Source organism: Asterias amurensis, chromosome 4, assembly GCF_032118995.1.
Source record: "Asterias amurensis chromosome 4, ASM3211899v1".
NCBI lineage: Eukaryota > Metazoa > Echinodermata > Asteroidea > Forcipulatida > Asteriidae > Asterias > Asterias amurensis.
The window spans coordinates 4572314-4588603 of NC_092651.1; the positions used below are offsets into that span (position 1 = coordinate 4572314).

The window sequence follows — 16290 nt, forward strand, 5'->3', positions numbered from 1 at the left end:
CGGTCTCTAAAGGGTCAAGGGAGAACACTGGTAGGGTTCTGAATTCAGAGTCAGTGACACAGTTTCAAGATAACTTGTGACCCGAATAAAATCAGATTTTCAAACCAACGACAAACGAGGAAAGTTTCCTCAGACAGTGCCTGACTTTTTGTGCGTGATAAAGATGACACTCTCTTGGTGCCTGAACTTTGAGGAAGACCTAGTGCATCATTTGATGCTTAGTCATGCTACCAAATATATTTATTGGTTAGCGAGTAGCGACTACTGGCGAACAAGATGATGCCATTCAAGGACATCTTGAATCAAGCAACTGGGTCCACCAAGTCAAGTTGACAGACTCTGGAACCTAGCCACGAACCGTGGACTAGGAGATCAATTAGCGCAACGGGCCCTAGCTGTCTAGCTGGAGTGAGTGAGTAACTACTGAGCACTGAAACACTGGTTTCCTTTTCCCCCATACAACTGGGCTTTATACCAGGTAAGGAGTTTCATATGTTGAAAGAGCAAGGCCATTTTCATTTTGCAAAAGGCACTTCTATTGGTAAATCTTAAAGTCAAAGTCAATGGGAAACTTTTGAAGGGCACCAAGGCCAAGACCAGGGGCAACAGAGGCCAAAGGCCTCCAAGGCCTGCGTGTTCTGCCAGGCCTGTTTATACTCCACAGGATAATATCCCAACTAACATCAAGTAAGACAACTTCCGCCACTGTCGCATCTACATCATACTCAGGTTTTCCTTCCGCCTGTCTTTCATATGCGCCTGAAGAATCGTGCCAAATTCTTTTCGGCCGAGGAGCATATACGCCAATGGTAGAATGTTCAAGATGATGCGATCAAAAGCGTCAGAGCCAAACATGAACAGATCGATTCCAAGCTCATACCCCTCACCATAATCGCATTCATCATTGGCAAATTGAACAAAACTGATGATCTCGTCAAGGGGTTCCAAGTGCTTGTTGCGTTCGTAGTCATTCTCGCTGTCAACAACTTTCTTGAAGATACGTTTCAGGTTGGCTGCATTGAAGAACAAATGCAAATCGTCAGTATATAGTAGCCGCTAAATATGCTAACCTAAAATTTAGAGGGATGGTACAATCATGAAGTCTTCACTTTTCAAATACATCAAACTCTGATAATGTTGAAATAGTTTCCCAGTAGATATAATCACTTTAAATACTAATGGATCTCTTTCTTTCTGATAGGCCGATCACAGAGGGTGGTGCTTGAAGAGCAGACATCAACAACAGCTGCTGTCTAATCTGGAGTTCTGCAGGGGGCAATTTTAGGCCCCCTGTTGTTCCTTTTGTATCAATGGTCTATCGGAGAAACTGCTGTCAACATCAAGACTTTTTGCCGACGATTGCGTGCTATACAGAAGTATTTCATCACCATGTTATGCCAGGCTCGCCCTTATGTACAAGATCAACAACAACTTATTGGACATGACCGTTACCTAATGCCAGCCACCCGACGCTCACGTCATACAAATAGTATCCTAGTACAGTGGTACGCCCTTGATGACTCATTAGTGAATACATCAAGCTTGAACAACTTTAAGCAACTGCTCCAACAAAATCCCATACCCAACAAACAAGCCTGGCTTTCAAATTTTATTTTAATTTCTTGCCTATGTGTAGAGTTCTCCGGTATTTTAATGTTTATGTTGTTCTTGTGTGTTGTAGCGGTTGGTTAATCATTTCTTTTAGAATATAAGACAGATTGTGATGAGAGTAGTTGGCCGCCATCTTTGATGTAACAATGGGATACAAAATGCAAGTGTGTACGCGCTACGCGCGACTCTCAGCCAGTGATGGCTCTTCACGCGTACACATTCATCATGGATGGAGGACGATGACACATGTTGCGATTCGTCTATTGTGCATTGCCTAATGTTTATTTTTAAATATTTTACGGTACACATATATACTGATGCAATTTAGCCATTGGCTACAAGTTCAATTTTAATAAACCATCAATAATAATCATACTCTCATCGAGACCAGCCAGTACAAGAGTGAAAGTGAGATATGCTAGACATGGTGAAATCGGGCGTCATTTGGATGCGTGCACACCTTCATCCCGCTCACAGCCAACGCATTACCAGAATTTAAGTGACTATGGTCACATTACAGAAATTTCCTGAACACCCAGCAGGGTGGATACGTGCGCATTACAAGTCTTATTATTATTATTAAAGCCTTACGCTCTAACCAGACCAAACCAGTTTAAAGATTTTTTTTCAGGACAAGTTCACATGTTTTGAGAACTAGGTTGGTGTGACCCAGCCTTTACCGTGTAAGCTCTCTAGTCAAAAACCAACAACCAATAATTGTATAACTGAGCTCCATTAACATTATTAGTAGTTTAGTAAAGAAAATAAAAGAACTTACCATCGGTTTCTGGAAGTTCCCGATACCCAACACCACTGGCGTCCACTGGTACCACAATACCAGCTCCATGGAATGTTCTCGTTACTACTTTCTTATCTCTTGCTTTCATGTCTTTAGTCTTCGTCTCCAGAGAGTGGCCAGACTTCTTGGCCCAGTCAGTGAGTGGCTTCTGAAGGGACTGGATTCGACTTTGCTCAGCTTTGTCTTTACTTGTTTTGCAAAGCTTGTCCATGTGTGCTCTGAAATTGAACAAAGTTTGAAATTGGGGGGTAATTGTACGTGTTACGGGCAAACTCAGAAAACATTGTGTTTAGATAGAGGGCACTATTGGAGTTCAGCTGTTACACGGGGCCTTTCTCAAACCTTGGCTTGGGCTCCTGCTCAAAGCGCCGTCGGATGTTCGAACCACTGCGAGCCAAATACACGCTCCTCGAGCTGCATACGCTGTGAGGATTACTCCATAGCATAACCAATACGAGGAGCCCAAGCCAAAGAAGGAGCCCAAGCCGGGGATTGAGAATAACCCTAGGGTTCTTAAAGAACATGGTTTTGACTTAATAAATGTGTGCAACTTGTGTGCTTATTTTGTAATGCAAAGTAACAGTCCCACCAATGTTTATTAAACGTTAATGATAAATCTGCCAAAGATAATGACAATGCTGTGCCTTATCACCATGTACAGCTATATAACTACATGTGTAACAGAAGTCTGTACTACAAAATTGGCCACTTGACTAAGACAGATTGTAAGATTTAACCTCCCAAGTTTCTTCAAGTAGTTGCCTCTGTCGGTGTCCAGAAGCCAATTGCCAAACCACTTTCTTGGGTTTGGATCACTGACCTCTGGACAACCCTTCCTCAATATGCCGTGATTGGTTGCAAAGCCTGCTACCAATCACCCGCTCATCACACACCACAAGGCAACCACCCACCCCTAGACCAACCCTAATCCGAGCAGGATGTAGGTATTGACCCAATTCACCTGACGTCATCATCAGAATAATCTTAGATGCGCCATTGTGGTGGTCAATGTCAACGTGTGTTATTCAGTGAAGTGCACATTTTAGTCGTCGCGGCGTTTACACGTAAACCTATTGACCACCAACATGGTGAGCGTGGCATCAGTCGCCGCGTGTGACGCGCAGGCAAGGGGTCAATACTAGGAGTAACAATAAAGGGGCCTGCAATATCATCCCATTACAAAAGTTTCTGGATTTCCAGCCCAGCATTGTCGTTAACTTTAGCACATTCAGTAGGGAATCATTAAAAATCTGGAAAGCCAAGGATAATCTAGTCATTAAATTTAATAAAAAAGTCAATTTGTTTCATTTTCTACATTTAGATCTTTTGTCTTTTATGAACAGAATAAAAATGAATACTTACTTTATAGCAGCAAAGATGTTTTCTCCTTGGGGTGAAATAATGCAGTTTTTCTTTGCAGAGTTGGCTCCCACAAACGATGGCAACTTACTTGGTTCATCCCTGAAGAAAAAAAAGTACAAAAATGTATTAGACTTATCTGTTGTGTCAGTATAAAAACTACTTGTTCCAAAGACCGTCTTTATTTAGCTATGCCTAAGCTGAATGTAACACTAACACACAGATCACATGTTTTTGGACAGATTTCTTCAACTGGGATAAGAGGACAAAGCCCAATCAAGATACAATAGTGCACCATACATCTGTACAGTCAAACAAAAGTTACAGTACAGGGCAATAACATTATTTTAGCATTTGGGGAAACACAATTGCCTTCTGAAGTTTGCTCTTATCACTAATTAGGCCTAACGTTTTTTTAAAAGATTTGGTCTCTTTGCAGACTTATTATAGAATAAACCATTAATCATATAAATTAATACTAACATAAATACCTAGCTAAACTAACTTGGAAACCTAAAGTCAAATGCAGAAAGCATTGTGCAAAACCAGTTTTGATAAACTATTCACACAAAAACAATCTGATTTGAGCACTAAACAGACCTCAAAATATGCAAAATATAAATTTCAAATTGTTAGTCAGGGTGTAGATTATAAAAACACACAAGCATTGTATATAAAAGACATGGAACCAGGCTAGAAGAAAAGAAGAAATCAAACATTGAGATAAATATTGACAAATAATGAAGTGGCACATCAAGCATACACAACATATTATAAATGCAGTACAAAGTAACTAAATTTCTTATGGCTTGTTTTGTCAACAAACAGTTTCATGACAAATAAACACAATAATGCAATGATAAATAAGTTTGTCAACACACCGTTTCATGATCAATTAAAACAATAATGCTTTGATCAAAAAGTTTGTCAATACAGTTTCATGACATCAATAAATAAAACACAACAATGCATTGATCAGAAAGATTGTCAATACACAGATTCATGATGAAAATACACACAATAATGCATTGATGAAAACAAAGTCAATACACAACTTCATGGCATCAATAAATACACACAATAATGCATTGATCAAAATGTTTGTCAACACACAGTTTCATGGCATCAATAAACACAATAATGCAATGAAAAAAAATACACAATTTCATTGTATTAATATCAACACAATAATGCACGATTGATCAAAAAGTTTGTCAAAACACAGTTTCATGATATTATTCATAAACACAATTATGAATATCGCATACAAAGATACAAAGTATCTAGACATGGTTAGACAATCACATGGTATGTAAAAGTCACAGGAGAATGTATTGTGAGCATGTCCTTTTTGCCCAGGACAAAAAGACTGCCATACACTAGTCAGTGACTAGTCAGTGACTAGTCACTAACTTGTCACTAACTAAACTAGTCACTGACTAGTTTGTGACTTGTCACTGACTAGTCACTGACAAGTCACCGAGTCATTTCATAGAGCTGCTTAATCATGCAAAGTAGCTAAGCACAACAAAATTATGCTTACCAGAATAAGGCTACAAGACAAACTACCAATCAACATGTACAATTTATGGCTGGTAGTCTGCTCACTTCTACTGAGCAGAAAATTGTTAAGCACTATTTTCTGCTTTTAAGCAGCTCTATGAGACTGGGCACGAGACAAAGGCCATTTTAAGTGGTCCTTGGTATTTGGCCAGTGGACCACTTTCAAGGAAGATCAACAAGACTGCATCTTTTATGTAGGTTTAGCTGCCTGTTCCACGTGAACAAGACTGTAAGAAAGTTGTGTCATTAAAATTCCACGTTTTAGCATACGTGAAGTTACCATTTTTCAGTCAGGTACGAACGTGCGCGCAGACGTTATGTGTGAGCATGCAATAAGCCCAAAGTGGCTACGACACCAACTACATGTAAGAACACAATTTTTAGACATCCATGTTCACGTGTTTGCTCGCGCAAAGTGCAGCTAAACCTCCCTATTATGGTGATAAAGAACACCCCTTTTAACACAGAAAACAAAGAGTTAAAGTACCCTCATGACTTTACCTGTAGTATCCAAGGTGATGCTGTGTTTCATCGTCTCCACGTACTACTGTCTGGAATTCTGGAGGATCGTAGTAGTACCTCCAGTGAAGGCAATAAGATGCTCTCTTAGAATCAGAGGTTCTCTTAAGGTCTCCTGCTAGAACATCATATGGACCCACCAACTGCAATCCTAGTGTCTCCTTCAGGGCATCTGCAGAAAAAATGAACAGTTAAGTTAGTATTGTTTGAAGCTTTGCATGGTGTGGATAAATAGGAAGAAACTACAAATAAATAGTAAACTTGTGGGTACAACCATGTGTAATAAACATGGAAGTGTTGGCTCTGAAAACAGCTGGTGTTGTCTCAACATTTCTAACAGCATACTCTGGTCGTCTTCAGGGGATACAGGACTTCTGTTGGTGGTGGAGCTTATAGCTGGCTCTAGACCACACCGGCTCTTTACAAAGCCAACACTTCTGTTAAGAGATTAACACATGGTTGTACCCACAAGTTTACTATTTATTCATAATTCCTTTCTAACAATTTCATTAGTTGATGAATAAAAACATTTTGTCAGGGTCCAGAATGAACAAAGAATTCCCTTGATGGGTCAATTTTCCCATTGTGCAAAAGACTCCACAAGGGGGGGGGGCACTCCCAAAAGCTCACACCCACACACACAAAATAAAATACTATAAACAAAGGTTAATATAATAAAATGGAAATAAAAACACAATAATGCAGTGGTCAAAAAGTTTGTTATAGCACAGTTTCATGGAATCAATAACCACATTTAGCATTGATCACAAAGTTTGTAAATACACAGTTTCCTTAAATAAACACAATAATGCACAAGTGATCAAAAAGTGAGATATACCGTAGGGCAGTTGGACTATAGGTATTACTTATAAAATAAAAAACAAGGTCAATACAGTGCTATGATATCAATAAACACAATAATGCATTGATCAAAAAACATCAAAACAGATTCATGAAATCAATAATTATGCAGTGATAAAAATTGTTGTCAACACAGTTTCAAGGAATCTATAAACAAAATAATGCATTGATCAAAAAGTTTGTCAATGCACAGTTTCATGGTATCAATAAACACAATAATTAATGCACAAGTAATCAAACAGTTTTGTCAATACACAGTTTCATGATAACACAATAATGCATAAAAGATACAAAGTATATGAAGCACACTTTTTTTCTGAACTGGTTAGACATGAAAAATCACAGGAGAATGTATGACAGGAGTCATGTGCTTTGTCACTGTCTAGTCACAACCAGTCACTGACTTGTCCCTGAAAACGAAGAAAACAAAGAGAAGAAAAAACAAACAAGTTTCTACCTTTAGGATTCTTTTTGTCAAGACTTTTGCAGAACTTCCAAAGGTCATAGAAATCTTCTGGCATCTTCATCTTAAACTTCCATTCAATCTCCTCCCTAGGGTTAAGATTGGTGGGTGTGGCAGGCAGGGTGATGTCTTCAGATTCGTCTGAATCATCAGATTCTTCTGCATCATCTAACAGTAAAGAAAACCATTTTACAAATTAACAGATTGGTACAAAACCACAGGCCAACATAAGTTATTACACAAGCGCGAGTGTAATACAGAAAAATATTGCGCTTCTACATCTCCCAGTCTCACATGCAACGCGCAAAGTTCACAAAATTCCGAACGTTATTATGAATGTTATTTTTGCACTGTCCGTATATGGAGCGTGATGCATTGACACTCACAATACGCACGGTGCAATAAAAACACTGAAATTAGTATAGGTTTTTATACCACCCTCCAGTTTGAGCATCCGATTGGTGGATTAGCGCGCACTGGAAGATAAAAGTATATAACGTGGACCAGGGAGGCCTTAGCCTTTTGAAAAGTCCTTTGTAGCTGGGACAGCTTCGTAGAGACGTGATCCCAAGCATCTGGAAGGAAAGACAACATGTGCAAGGCCACAAGGGCCTTTTACAACTTGTGTTCGTTTGGTGGATAATTGTTGTTTTCCCAGGCACTTGGGCAGTGTGCATAACTCATCACTTTGTATTGGTTTGGCTTTTTGCTACCAAAATGGAAGCAACAGAAGAGGAAACATAAGAAACCCCAAACAAGTTGTAAAAGGCTCTCATGGCTTCCCCACTCTGGACGTGATCTTCCCTTCCAGTTGCTTAGGATAGGCTTTACGAAGCTGTCCAAGCCACTAAGGCCTGGCTTTACCAAGCTGTCCAAGCCACAAAGGCCTGGCTTTACGAAGCTGTCCAAGCCACTAAGGCCTAGCTTTACGAAGCTGTCCAAGCCACAAAGGCCTTGATTTGGACTTGGTGCCCCATCAAAAGTTTTTCCTAGGCTTTAGCTGGAAGTGCACTATATGCAGAGTGAAAATGGCCTGTCGCCTTTAAAGATAAAATTCCAGGCCTGAAAGGAAATACAATTTATTTACTAAAGTGAATGTCACAAATGTTTTCCCATCATTTCTTAGAATAACAATTATGCGACAAAAAGTATACAAAACAAATTCAGCTGCAGCTGAAGGCATCAAAATACGATTACGATACAAGTAGTAAAAAGTACTACATAATCAAGAACAATTTGGTTCTTTTGTTTTCAGTTACTGCTACCATGCCCACCTGTAAACACACTTTCAAAAATTATTTTGTCAATGGAAACCTTATGAAACACTTGCTGGCAGTTGGCAGCAGACTATCAATGTTTTTCTTGAAAATGTAATAAGTGGATCCAGTTTGTCTACTGTCAACACATACATGTACATGCAAAGTGTCGCCAAGACTAAAAATTTGTTTGTACCTTTTTCTTGTATCTCATCAACCTCATCTTCACTCCCGTTTTCTGGGGAGGCGTTGCCTGCTTCTTCTTCGGAAACCTTCTCTGTCAAGTCCGAGGCAGCATCAATCTTTCTCTTTTTGACAGAACTTGCATCATCTTCATCCTAAGTTATACATAATTCGGGAAAAATTAATCATCTACAAAAACGTATGCAAAACATGATGTGAAGCCTTGCATGTTGACAAGATCAGAAAAGAGGCTTATAAATGTGATTTAAAATTACAACACAATAACACGTATCGAGTGTCAAAATACAACTCCATATAATAAGGGAATAAAACGGTAGTGACGAGTTCTTTAACGGCCGTTTAAAACCGGCAGGGTTGTGGCCATGCCATAAAGGGCCCAATCCTGCAAGGTTTTAAACGGTTGTTTAAGAACGAGTCACTTCTCTTTTATTTCAGTTCATATGTAAATGCCCTTTTGTTATAAACAAAACAAAAATACATAAATATATTTTTTTTAACACTTTGGACAATCAATTCGAGGTTGAACATATTTTTTCAAAAACTTTGTTAAAAATCTGTTTGGTGCGCATGGGTTGTACGCGCGTTTAGAAATAGATTACGCCCTCTTAATAGCTATGAATTGCGTTCGGTTTCCGCGAAATAAAATTGGCGTACATGAGCTTTGCGCCCAACATGTGGAAGCCCGCCAGTTATAAACAGCTCTAGCTGATCATTATCAACTGTTTAAACACCCCCACGTGACGTGTGCTCTCCACCAATAGGAATAGCAAAACTGCCTGGGGTGTTTATGAATATATAAAAAAATACATGTTTACAAAAGAGCCAGAGAGCCTAAGAATAAGATTGCACTGTTAAGATATGTACTTAATCTTCTTCTCTGCTAAACTCAGGCATGATTTGTGCACAGCTAGCTCAATGGAAGAAACACTAAAAATCATATAGGTGGGAGTACAGGCGCGTACAAGCTACTCCTACCTAGAACTATGAAGTTCGTTCCACTATCGTTGTAAGTGGAGACGATAGTGTAACAAACCTCCATATATGTAGTTCTACCTACCCTAGCCTGTGCGTCATGAAATTGGTTAACAATTTTGTACCAATGTCAATGAAAAGGCCCTATACAAATTGGAAAGAAGGGCACGCAAGTGATACAGACACTACACGCACGTCATATAAACCTCAAAATACCTATGATATTGATATGAGACTAAGACTGTAAAAAAGTGGAAAGCTTTATTATTATTGTTGAGTTTTTGTGATATTTTTATTTATTATTTATAATATTTATTTATTATATTTTTATAAAAAATAAATGAACAACTTCTCAGTAAATAAGACACTACATGTTTCAAATAAATAATAGTATAAATAAAGACCTAAATCAAGTGCAGTTAGAGAAACAAGGCAACTTACAAGGCCAAGGTCACACAAAAAAAGCGAGGTTTGTTGGTGTTCAATTCGAACATGATTTTTGCAACCAATGCATTGGCAAATTGCAAATGTTTTACTTCTGTTCAGAAAATTTGTCGAGGTACCTGAATATCACTCTTGCGTTTTCCCTTCTTAGGATGCCAGAAGTTTGCCTGGTGCTGTACATTCTCACGATAGCATTCTGCACCGTACTTACACGGTGGTTTTCCTGAATTATTTTCCTCCATTTTTTTCGCAGCCGAACTCAAAACACTCGCCATTCCCGCTGCTGGTCAACCTCGATTGCATTTTAACTATTTACTCGTCCCCGCCGTGCAGTTCTTTTTCAGTCAGTACACCCAACAGCACGTGCTTCGCAGTTTTTATTAAGTTAATCTATCCCTGGGAACGACGCAAGATGATAGCCTTCAACATTGGACTTTGACCTTACATGTGTGCACAGCACAGACTGTGTCGTGACGACCGAATCTAATTGATGGCTAGAAAAAAACCCTTAAATTTCACCCATTTCTACCAACAGATCGGACACAGATATTGTCCACAGTGAAATACATGGAAGTATGGCATCTCTGAGATGCTTGAAAAATTTGCACGCCGGAGGGAAGGTGACTTTACAAGCTGTTAAATTTGGACTTGAAAATGTCCGAACACTCCGAACAAGTTCAGCGTGCGGCGTTGAAAGACTCGTGGGGCGAATTCAGTCTTTTCACCCGGGACTAGTCAGGCTGTCGGCGGTCCCTCCTAGCGGCGGTTGCGTGGAATCAAATCATAGCTTAGTGACAAATAATTCCATACTGAGATCTTCGATATCACTTGAAAGGTAGGTTGGTAGTTTATCAAAGTATCTGATCTGATTTGTCCTGCTGTTTTTCTTTTTAGAAATAATTCTAAATCTAACTTTTAAAATAAATCTAGGTTCTATTCTAATTTCTAGCTACCATTATCAATCATAAATCTGCACGTTTTTGCCACTATTTTAAGCATACGCATAGCCTGCACGGGCTAAGTTTTTAACAGCTTGTAAATATTTTAGCAATCCTCTTCATTCTTTGACGTGATTTTAATAAAAAATAATGGCCGACTTTTTAATATAAATTATGTGTACAAAAGGGTTTGGGGTCAATAAACAAATGTTTTTAATTTTATGTTCTTGTCAAACGACATATTTATAGTAGAACTGATTAATTCATAGCTGTGATAATAAACAAAACCCCCGACTGAGGTATGCAGAATGTGACTAAAGCCAAGAGCTATAATTGCACTATTCCATCCACAACATTTGGTTTGCATGGGCCAATTTTTGCTGTAGTGTAAGGAATTTGTTTGAATAATTTTCAATCTTAACGAGATTTGACAAAATTGACTAGGTGCCGTTTCAAAACAAAAAAACATGCAGGCATACGCAAACAATTTTAATTATGCCCAAAGAACAATGCACTAAAACTTAAACACACACATAATATTTTGTACATGGCTTGTGGGGATATGAGGTAATGTTTGACAATAATTCATTTTTAATTACGTAGACCAGTCTTTTGGTGGTTTCAAAGCATACTACATTCTCATTTTCTGTTGATTATTTTTTCTTCCACAAAAGGCAACAACGATGTCTACACACAAGTGCTTATGCAATGAGCAGAAAGTGGGAAAAGCATAACCGGAAGTTGTACCCACCGCAAAAACCAGGGGACCCTCCAAGAATGGCTGTAAGTAGAGGCTTAAAACCTCATCATTAATCTGTGAATGATGAAGACTATGAACCACTGCGGGGCTTTAATTTTACTCTGGACCACTGGCCCAAGGCCAGTGATTTAGGTGTCAGGCTAGTAAATCAAGAAATGACCCCTCTGGTGGTCTTTTTTCAATTCAACTTTCTTGTCTAAAACGAATGAGGTTCAAATGTTGAGTTTGGGGCAATTTTTTTTCAATTCTGCAGAGTATCACCCATTAAACAGAAGAGGTCAATCTTCCCATACAAATTTTCTTGTTCAAATGCAACAGTTTAGATGATAGATCAGTGTTCGCATTTTGATTTTAGTCTCTTCTCATTTTTGACCAACACTTTGTATTTCATGGAAACAAATCCTACTCCTCGAAAATTGACAAAACAAATTTTAATTAATTTCAATCTGAAACAACCATTGCTGTATTTTGAAGTCGGAGATTAATAATTGCATTTAAAAAAAAATATTGTAAATAAAAAATGCCAAAATAAGAATGTAATGTAAAATTTTAGTTTCTATCCTCATTACAGGAGGTTTACTACTCCAGACAGCAAATTAAGCACAGCATGAGAAAAATGTGGTACATCGCTACATTTGTAAGTACATGTAAATCTAAGTTCTGAAATTTTTGGGCCATTCTGAGTAAAGAAAACAAAACAGAAATCAAGATACCGACATTGCATAAACTAGACTTTGAAACTGCCTTTTTTTACAGGCTAAAAACATTCTAAGACAATTGACAGTACAATGTTCTTTGAAGATGGTCAAACTGATTAAGAGCAATAATAAAGGTATACAGGAGATATTGACTTGAGTGCATCATGTCACAAGCAAACACGGTTAGGATTCGCACTGATGCAAATTGCAAAGCTCGCCTAACCATCTGAACGCCAAATACCATCCTTTAGAACCTGGCAATTTTCTGTCAGATGAAGCTTTGACCTTGCATGCGATGCCATGCACACACAAGCTGCACTCACTTGTGTACAATGTACACTATCAGTCTTGCATTTAAGTGTCATTGCATAGGGGGCATATCTATCCAATGAAACCATTTGGTTTGTAAGACCAGGGGTTGATTTCACAAAGCAATAACATCCATTGTATGACAAAGTGTCAGAATATCACCATAAGGATTTGCATTGTGACATCACAGTTTACTAAGCAACTACGATTGATTTGCAGTTACGATCAATCTTATCTCTCTGGAATATCAGCCCCGGGGGCTGATTTCACAAAGAGGTAAGGTTAATCTTGAATGCAAATCAATTGTTGTTGCCAAGTAAAATGTCACATTCTGACAATTTATCTGGCAATGAATTTTATTGCCTTTTGACTTCGGCCCCAGTGCCTGTACATGTACATTTGCGGATCAAGACAGGGGTTCAATCAAACAAGTTCTATAACTACAATTCATTTTTTTTTTTTTTCAGGTGAAGGGGATGATGATTGATGATGCCCTGAATCAGTTGCAGTTTATTAACAAGAAAGGCGCTGGTATTGTAAGAGAGGTACGTTATTATACTTGGATTATCAGGGCCCAATTTCATATAACTGCTTGAAGCACAAAAACAAGCTAGGCACAACAAAATTATGTTTACAAGAATATGGATACCAGCTAAAATATTATGCCACATGTACAATTTGTGTCTGGTATCCTGCTCATTTCTGCTAAGCATGAAATCATTCCTGCTCTATGAAATTGGACCCAGGTGTTTAGTACATGGTATGCTTGGGTTTGTTATTTTTGTCCTGGATATGAAAAATCCATTTTCTTACATTGCGAGCTTCAGTGATTAAGTTCACTAATGAGGAATCCTTGGTTTAATTACCGGACATTTGGTATGATCAGGGTTAAAGAAGCTTTATCCGTTGCATTTTTTGACTAGATCATAAATTATGAATGACTATTATTTTCTCTGTGTGCAGATTCTACTTGAAGCCCAAGAGGAAGCTGTTAAGAATCACAACGTGGAGTTCAAATCCAACTTGCATATCGGTAAGTACAGAGAATCCACTCACAGCTCTGCTGCTAAACTATGTTACTAAATATTTACATAAAATAATAAACAATTGATTTGCTAGAGCAGGATTTTAACCAAAGTCCCATGGTTAGCGTGCTGGCGCTCTACCAACTGAACTATCTAGGCCTATGCTGGCGGTTTCCCTATTTTTGTCAATACCTTTGTTTGGGGGAGTAAATAGAAAATAACTAGTGTTTGTGCAGGTCCTTTGTAAGTACGAAGCACATGAAGCTAAAGGTAGGTAGGGTGGCACAAGTTGCTCATTACAAACTTGAGTAAGTTGGAGTATGCACCATGATTAAATCAAGGTCGACTATATTGACGCGGACCCTTCGGAACATTTGGAACCAGCCTCAAGCCCATGGTTCCTTCCGTGGTCTCGGTAGCCTGTACCATGCTTACATGTGTAAAGTGCAGAAGGGAACCAGTGACACTACAGCGAAAGGCAATGAAGTGTTTCCAATGGTTGACTAGACTTTCCAACAAGTTGTTCGAGTGAGTGCGTCACTGCGCATGTATGTTGCTGGGGAGTGGTCAATCACAGGGCGACTAAATGCTCGCACTCAAACTTGCTCTTTGCTGCAGAACTTCAGACATCCCTCCCTGTGTTACATTATCTCTTGTATTCTGAGCACTTCTGAAGCTGTCCTGAAGTGAGTGACTAACTGAAAAACCCAAAAACATCTCTCTTCTCCACAGCTCAATCCTTCGTTGGTAAGGGAGAGTACGACCACGCCATGCGAGTTCATGCCAAGGGTCGCTTCAGCATCTTGAACCTTGTCTACTGTCATTACTTCGTCGTCCTGAAGGAAGGACCGCCACCAACGAAGATTGAGACCACTGGGTATGATCAGGCACAGCATTATATCGATGCACTCCGTAAACGGACAGTTATTCACTCTCTGTGAGTGTGAGAGATTCACATCAAACCCAACTTCCCTGTTGAAGGATTCCTTAGAGAAATACCAAGTGAAAAGTGTTCACTGAAGAAACTGTTTTGGGGGACAGTTTTGTCCCACTCAGACAAAAACATATATGTAAAGACAACTGGGCACAATTTCATTAAGTCTGTAAGCACAAAAACTTGCTAAGCACAGAAAAGTATTGCTTAACAGAAATAGGATACCAGCCGAAATGACATTAAGTTTACACTGTTGTGACTGGTGCCCCATTAAATTTTTGCTTAGCAAAGAAATAAGTCCAGCAATATTTTCTAAAATTGGCCTGGTGTTTTGTATGCAACTATGTTAGGAGAAATCAACTTTTTCTTTTTTTGAAAACATTTATGAAAGAGGTTAGACAACCCAATTGCCAATATACCCTTTGCATATATGATATTACAGGCCAGAACAGCACCCTCACTGAGGTCAAAGGAAAACCTAGCCCAGAGTTTTGCGCTGAGTTACACACATGCAAGTTTCCATTGATCGCTTGACCTTCCAATGTCAACTTATGCAAGGGGTCTAGGGTCATTTGTAAAAGATGAAAGAAATATCACTAAGAACAGGAACAAAACTTTGTGATGTTATTTGTACAAATTATAACTATGGAAAAGATGCAAGTTAAATGTCATTATAACTGCATGTTCGGTTTGGTTTGGTTGGACTGAGGCCTGCACTCGTAAACTGGGCCCAATTTCAGCGGTAAGCAAATTCTTGTGTTAACTGTAGCAGAACAAACAGGTTAGCAAGAAAATCTTGCCATCTTGCTGCGCGTTCACCAAGGCTTTGCATTGTGATGTCATTAATTTTGGTGTAACAGGCACCGGTGACTAGCAACCTTTTTGTGTGTCTACAGTAAGCAGCGCTATAATAATAATAATAATATCGAAGTCTTATATAGCGCACGTATCTACCAAACAAGGTACTCAAGGCGCTGAGTATATACAAACTTTCAGAAAGATAGGTTATTGCAGTGATGATTTCTGAGACCCAATTATTTAGCACCGTATAAGGGTTTACAAGGTGCTATGGCGCATACAGCAGCCACAACCAGGAACACCGGGGCGAACCCCTTCTCTTTTCGATAAGTGCACTGGGTTCTTTTACATGCGTTACACATGGGACCAACGGCTTTACGTCCCATCCGAAGGACGAAGCAATGGTTAAATGTCTTGCTCAAGGACACAGTGTCACGGCTGGGGATTCGAACCCACACTCTGCTGATCAGAAACACCATAGTTTGAATTCGGTGCTCACAAAATGAAATGCTATGAAATGGAAATCGCACAGTAAGCTCCAAATTGGCTGTTCATCATCTCTATGAAATTGGGCACTGTACTTTGCTGAAACCAAAGCCAAAGCTAAATACACTTATTTTACACACCACTGTTTAGTTTTTGATTATTGATACGTACACTATTTGTAACAAATCAATAGACAATTAACCTCCTAAGAAAAATAAATTATACCAGTTTGAAAGCAGAACATTATTTTCAAGTGTTTTATTAATACAGTAACAATTTCTGAATGAGGTC

General features: G+C 38.9%; 2 protein-coding genes across 2 annotated transcripts; one reads left to right on the plus strand and one right to left on the minus strand.

Annotated features, from left to right (window-relative positions):
• Positions 1 to 253: 253 nt before the first annotated feature.
• On the minus strand, positions 254 to 10331 carry LOC139935698 (histone PARylation factor 1-like). The gene is made up of 7 exons (XM_071930234.1): positions 10171 to 10331; positions 8628 to 8769; positions 7170 to 7343; positions 5834 to 6023; positions 3773 to 3871; positions 2390 to 2628; positions 254 to 1013 (listed from the first exon to the last, which is right to left on the minus strand). The coding sequence occupies exons 1-7, from the start codon at positions 10324 to 10326 to the stop codon at positions 715 to 717; spliced, it is 1299 nt and encodes a 432-aa protein (XP_071786335.1). The 5' UTR covers positions 10327 to 10331; the 3' UTR covers positions 254 to 714.
• Positions 10332 to 10506: 175 nt separating this feature from the next.
• LOC139935699 (large ribosomal subunit protein uL22m-like) lies at positions 10507 to 16211 on the plus strand. The gene is made up of 6 exons (XM_071930235.1): positions 10507 to 10886; positions 11664 to 11772; positions 12321 to 12386; positions 13224 to 13301; positions 13720 to 13789; positions 14514 to 16211. Exons 1-6 carry the CDS (start codon positions 10627 to 10629, stop codon positions 14720 to 14722), a joined length of 792 nt encoding a protein of 263 aa, XP_071786336.1. The 5' UTR covers positions 10507 to 10626; the 3' UTR covers positions 14723 to 16211.
• Positions 16212 to 16290: the final 79 nt, after the last annotated feature.

Excerpts from the sequence above, each read along its gene's own strand:
- LOC139935698 (XM_071930234.1), bottom strand. The coding sequence starts at position 10,326 with ATGGCGAGTGTTTTGAGTTCGGCTGCGAAAAAAATGGAGGAAAATAAT. Across the intron at positions 8,770-10,170 it reads AACGCAAGAGTGATATTCAG|GATGAAGATGATGCAAGTTC; the intron begins GTACCTCGACAA and ends TGTATAACTTAG. Across the intron at positions 3,872-5,833 it reads CATCACCTTGGATACTACAG|GGATGAACCAAGTAAGTTGC; the intron begins GTAAAGTCATGA and ends TTTTTTCTTCAG.
- LOC139935699 (XM_071930235.1), top strand. The coding sequence starts at position 10,627 with ATGGCATCTCTGAGATGCTTGAAAAATTTGCACGCCGGAGGGAAGGTG. Across the intron at positions 10,887-11,663 it reads TCTTCGATATCACTTGAAAG|GCAACAACGATGTCTACACA; the intron begins GTAGGTTGGTAG and ends CTTCCACAAAAG. Across the intron at positions 12,387-13,223 it reads TGTGGTACATCGCTACATTT|GTGAAGGGGATGATGATTGA; the intron begins GTAAGTACATGT and ends TTTTTTTTTCAG.